General features: G+C 42.2%; 1 protein-coding gene across 1 annotated transcript in view; it reads right to left on the reverse strand.

Moving 5' to 3' along the window:
- Positions 1-5,430, reverse strand: part of LOC311226587 (LIM/homeobox protein Awh-like) — a gene marked incomplete at both ends in the record, with an annotated part of 43,752 nt that extends 38,322 nt beyond the window's left edge. Inside the window, 4 exons of the mRNA XM_084312007.1 lie at positions 884-1,024; positions 1,488-1,596; positions 4,655-4,857; positions 5,368-5,430. Coding sequence (XP_084168133.1) covers positions 884-1,024; positions 1,488-1,596; positions 4,655-4,857; positions 5,368-5,430 — 516 coding nt within the window. The remainder of the gene's footprint in view (positions 1-883; positions 1,025-1,487; positions 1,597-4,654; positions 4,858-5,367) is intronic.
- Between the last annotated feature and the right edge of the window lie 570 nt (positions 5,431-6,000).

The following is a 6,000-nucleotide window of genomic DNA, read 5'->3' on the forward strand; positions in this document are numbered from 1 at the left end:
TCCGGGGGCTCGGGTCCTCCCCGGGTCTGATGGTTGTGGGGGACCTCAGCGGGTACATTTGTCAAGCTCTCGCTCTGCTTAGCTCCTGTATTACAGTATGACGCAGAGCGGAGCTATACGATATATAACGTACGGTTATGTATATAACCATAGTTATATGAGTATAGTGACGCTCTGCGTCGGACTCACTGAGGACCCCGTGGTCTTGCCTTTGTGGTGAAAGACTTGGGAAGGAGCTGTTAGTATGGCCACACCCCTGCTTATGTAGAGGAGCGGATGGGGGTGTGGCCAGACAGATGAGGTGTGTAAAGGTGCATGTGAAAATGTATTCAGTGCTAATACTGACATGGAAGAGTATTACAGTATGACGCAGAGCGTCACTATACTCATATAACCATAACCGTACGTTTTAATTGATTGTTATCCTTACTTTTGTCTCGCCTTTTATATGCTGTGTGATTTTATATGCCTTTCTTTAGCTTATTTCTGTATGTACACTCAACATGACTGTAAATGAGGGAAACCTCAGTTGCCTTTCAAGTTTAAATAAAGTTTTGAAATGAAATGAAAATAATGTTTTAACAAAGATGTGTTTCTATTGCGCAATAACTTTTCTCAACTTCTTACAATTTTTCCCCTGACAAATACCCCCATACACACACTACAACACTGGTATATATATATTATACACCCAACTCCCCTCAGCAGGATATCATATTACCCATCTCCTCAACCACCACTACACCTGCCCCTTACAGTACACACACACACACACACACACACACACACACACACACACACACACACACACACACACACACACACACACACACACACACACACACACACACACACACACACACACATACACACACACAGAAACCTCACCTTCTGCCAGATTTGGTTTGAGGTGGGGATTAAGGGGTAGCGGGACATTGGTATGGTCATGGTAATGTGATTGACAGTAGAGGTTCTGTCCTTGCATGCAGTACAGGTTCCCAGGTGTCAACAAGACATCACACTCCTACAGGGAGTTACAGAGAGAAGTCAGCTTGGTAGTCACACTGTGGACTGTACAACGCAAAGCAACACAAGTCAAGTCAAGAGTTTTATTTGTCACGGCATACAAGTATACAATGAAATGCGGGTAGCTAACACGCTTAGCATACTGAGCCTCACAAAGCACACATCAGCCACATCAAAGCACACATCAGCCACATCAAAGCACACATCAGCCACATCAAAGCACACATCAGCCACATCAAAGCACACATCAGCCACATCAAAGCACACATCAGCCACATAAAAGCACACATCAGCTACACCAAAGCACATAGCCATTACCATAATAAATACAGTACTATTATGTGTTATTTCTTACATGGAAATATAACTACCAGTCAGATTACATACTGTTCTAATTGTGCTGTTGTTTATTAAATAAAGACATACAAAAAAAGAAAAAAAGATTTATATACTGGGCTGACCTGGCACGAAAAGCATTGGGGGTGAAAGGTCAGCTCCCCAGACCTCATGACCATAGCAGAGGATGGGATTGGCTCAGAGCAGCGAGTGCATCGACCAATTCCGAACAACCTGATGAGGGAGAGAAAAATATCCTAGTTTCCCCTTTTTAGGACGGTAGTGTCTAGACTCTAGACCCCATAGCCAGTAAGGATGTGTGTACATGTATTTTTAAAGGGTTAGGGTAAGGGTTAGTTTAGGGTTAGGGTTAAGGTCAGGGATAGGTTTATAAACAACTTTTTAGGTGAAAATTATGATGAGTTATGGCTCTGAAGCTATGGTAAAAAGTTTGATTTCTCATGGAAACATCCTTCCAGGGTATGAGATCTTGACACTATCTCCTAAGACCACAAGGAGTTTCCCAGAAAGCCACAGCTAATTCATAATAAAAATAAGTTAACTAATTAATAATAATTATATTATATTATATAAGTATTGTCATCATACAGCACAAGTACAGTACAATGTAAATAAGTTGTCATCTAACAAGAGAGCAAATGTAACAGTAAAGTGCATTAACAATATACAATGTATACTGACAATGTATAACAAGCTACTGAGTAATATGTGCTAATATGTGGTGTATAATTTAATCTGTTCATAAAGAATTACAGGTTAATACATTGATAGAATGTCAGTTAACAGTTAATACATTGATAGTATGTTATGTCAGATTTTGGTAGATACTACTACTGTGTGTGACAGGAGCCTGTGAGAAAAGTACATGTTTGAGAACAAAGGAACAGCTGCAAGGAGCCATTCTATGTTATCACAGAGGCCTCATGGCATTCAGCCAATTCCTATTAATAAGATAACCATAGTGTCGTAAATCGCTATGTTTAGGATAGAGGTAGTCTGTTAGTTAATTGGCTAGAAAATGTAATGATATGTAAATTAGAACAAGCTATACAGAGCTGTGAATGGACAGTAGAATAAGGAAGTATCATTGATTAGGCCAATCATTTGAGAATATTAGGGAAAGGGAGTGGTTATATTTTAGTATAAGGTCGCTTTCACACAGGGGCTGTTTGGTCCGGACTTTCGGACCAGAATTCGATTTTTCGGGTCTGTGTGAATGCGCGTCGAACTCGGTTCGCGGACCAAACAGTCGAACTCTGGTCCGCCTGAAAACGTCGGTCTCGGTTCGGCTTCATCGAACCAAACGCGAACCAAATATAGGAAGTGATTATTATTACCACTGCTCGCAGCACTCACTGCAAAACAAGCACACTGCATCTAATCTATCTATCTATCTATCTATCTATCTATCTATCTATCTATCTATCTATCTATCTATCTATATATCTGTGCATCTTGGGAAGAAGGAAGAAAAAACGCGGCTTATTATTATTACCGAGGCGCGCGGCTTATTATATTATTAATAAAACAGCTACTTGTGGGCACTCATAAAAACACCGTGGTCTACAAGTTGTTTAGCGAGAGGATGGTGGTAATGTGCTTCAATAGAACAATGGATCAATGCCATGTCAAAACTCGGCTCCGCTGATCTGGAGGGCTCCGCAGTCCACACAGACACACACACACACATGCGCGTGCGCGCACACACGGGATCGCAGCCACACACACATTTCCACTGTCCAATAGACAAGCGCCCTTTTCGACCGCGTGACATTGTTCAGAAGGTCTCGGTCCGCCTGACAGATTTCTATGTGAAAGCAGGCGAACCAAATGAAGAATGCAACAATGTTGCAACTTCACCCCCAGAACCGCACCGAGTCCACCAAAACTATATGTGAAAGCGACCTTTGATGGAGAGAGAACTCATGCTCTCTGCTTCCTGCTGATGCCCTGCTGTGAAAAATACCTGACATGTTAGTGTGAGCTTTAACTTAGAAGGACGTCTGAAGTCAAAGTGAGTTCACTTTTGTGAACTGAACCTTATTTTGAAATAATGAAACTTCTGATATTAAGAAGTAGTACAGAACTCTCATGTTCCTACAACGGTATTCATCGACCATCATCGACTATCAGAATATACCACATATGTTTTTTCTTTTGCTTGTCAATCCCACTATGCTGCAATAAAAATTATTGGAGTAAGGTGAACATTTTATCTTATTAGATAAAACAGATGATGTACAGTATATACCTTTATTGCAGATGTTGACCGTTGGAGACATAATTTGCAGTTGAAAAAGGGTAATAAATCGCGATATATTGCAATATCTTACGATATTACAGTATTGTATATTTGATTTGATTTGATTTTATTAGGGATCCCCATTAGCTGGTGCAATAGCAACCAGCTAGTCTTCCTATATCATGTTGTGGGGCCTCTGGTGATTCCCACCCCTAGTTGAAATGTGTATTTCCAGATTTATTTATTTATGTAAACATACAGTAGCCTCCCCAAACTTGTGCGTTTCTTCAGAGAGGTGAGAAGGCAAAGGGTTGCCTAGCAGTGCAGCGCCCCTCTCAAGCAGCTTCTGTGGGCCAGCTCACAGATGGAATATACCCTCCTGTCTTGCGATGGGGATTAAACCCATAGACATATGGGTGACTCACCCGCACTGCTGGCCAATGGAGGCCGACGTTGCCATCTTGCCACAGGCAGCACGCCCACTCATAACATGAATGTACTATTGAAATAACCATAGCTTGCAAAATTTTCAACCAATTTTCAAACGGTTTGGTTTGTTATAAACATCAGAGATGTAGTTATCATACTGCATACTTATAATGGACTTTCATATGAAAATAATTTCAACATGTCCAAGCATAATGTTTGTAATAAACCAAACCATTTGTAAATCCGTCAAGATTTCATCGAGTTAAGAGTATTTTGGTTTGTGCAGATCACTGACTGTCACTGACAGTTGACTTTGACAAGATGACCGCTGGTGAACTACGCTGGAGACTCCGCCTTGCACCATTTAGTTATATATATATGATTAAACCAACCACCTGATGGTCTATGGTACCTCTTGGCCGTCCTGCTGCCCCCATTATCCCATTTTTAATGATTTTTTTAATCAAAAATGTATTAATGAATGAATTAATCCCGATAATTTTTTTATTAATGATCAACTAAAATCAATCAATCAACCAACAAACCAACCAACCAACAAATGAATCGACAATCAACCACCAATCAAAAGCACTCACTAACCGACAGTAGTCTTGCTGACAGTAGATGCTCCCCTCGCGCCAGTAGAGGGAGGGGTGTGTCTGCAGCTCGCGATGGCATTGGTTGCAGCGGAGGCACGCCCCGTGCCACACACGGCCTGCAGCCAATAGGAAGAAGCGGTCACACACCTGTTTGTCACAGCCGCCGCACACCATTGGCTCCTCGCCGGGCGGGGCTGGCAGACTCTGGAGAGAGAACAAAGAAGAACTTAAAGGAACACGCCAACACTCTCTCCAGAGAGAGACAAGAAGATAGATACCAGTTTCCTCTCTGTGCGTTCAGTAGAAAGCTAAGCTAGTCTGCATGTTAGCCTAGTTTAGCACAATGAATGGAAGCGGACATGACCGGTTAGCCTTCGGGAGAGGTGTTAGTTGGACAATGCCTAGGCTAACCGGTCATGTCCGCTTCCATTCCATTCCATTCAACGATGCAACACACAGGAAAAGGCCATTTTCACAAGAGGTCCCCTTTAATGTACCACTGGGATTCCATGGGGGAAAAGTTATAATTAAACCTGTTTGAGATTAATTTATTGACCTTTACGTCAACCGGTGGCTTACAGTGGCTGCTACGGCGCTCTCCTCCTTCTGCTCCTCCTGCTCCTCCTGCTCCTCCTGATCCTCCTCCTCCTCCTGCTCCTCCTGCTCCTCCTCCTCCTCTCCTCCCTGGCTCCTGCCCGGCTCCGCCCCGTCCACCTCGTCACCGCGGAGACCGCCATACAGTAAGGCCTCGAGGGCTGTGTCCTCCGAGGACATCATGATTGCCCTCAGCTCTCACAGCTGAGAGGGAAGGAGTGGAGGAGTGATTATTGGCCACTTCATAGCAATCATTATACAGAGTGTCGTGGAAATATATTATCATGTTCTTATATATCTGTGTGGAGATATCATGTTATACAGCTTGAGTTTCAATATGACCAGATTGACTGGTTAATGTGTGTATGTCTCTTTAAGAACACGCTGACATCCTACCAGTCATAACAAAGTTGTTGTTGCTCCCAGTTACTGAGAACCATTTTGTTTACCTTCATCATCATATCTGATATATTATGTTATGTCTGACAACTGTGTATTTGACATACGTGTGAACAGCGTTCTGGGTCACTTTATGGCCAGAGGCTACTGTGTGAACATGTGTCTTTGACTGTAAACTGAACTTTCAGACGTGGCCACGGTGAAATAACCTTTCTTCTTATTGTTAATAAACTTTTCTATTATTAATAATGACTCAGAATGATTAATGTAAACGGCTCATCGTTTTGTCCTTTAATATTTCCCATTACAAGAGCTATAAACAGAAGCCCACATAAAAGGGAATAAAGAAGAGTC

The sequence above is a fragment of the Notolepis coatsorum genome (genome assembly GCF_963971535.1).
Source record: "Notolepis coatsorum genome assembly, chromosome: 4".
Classification (NCBI taxonomy): domain Eukaryota; kingdom Metazoa; phylum Chordata; class Actinopteri; order Aulopiformes; family Paralepididae; genus Notolepis; species Notolepis coatsorum.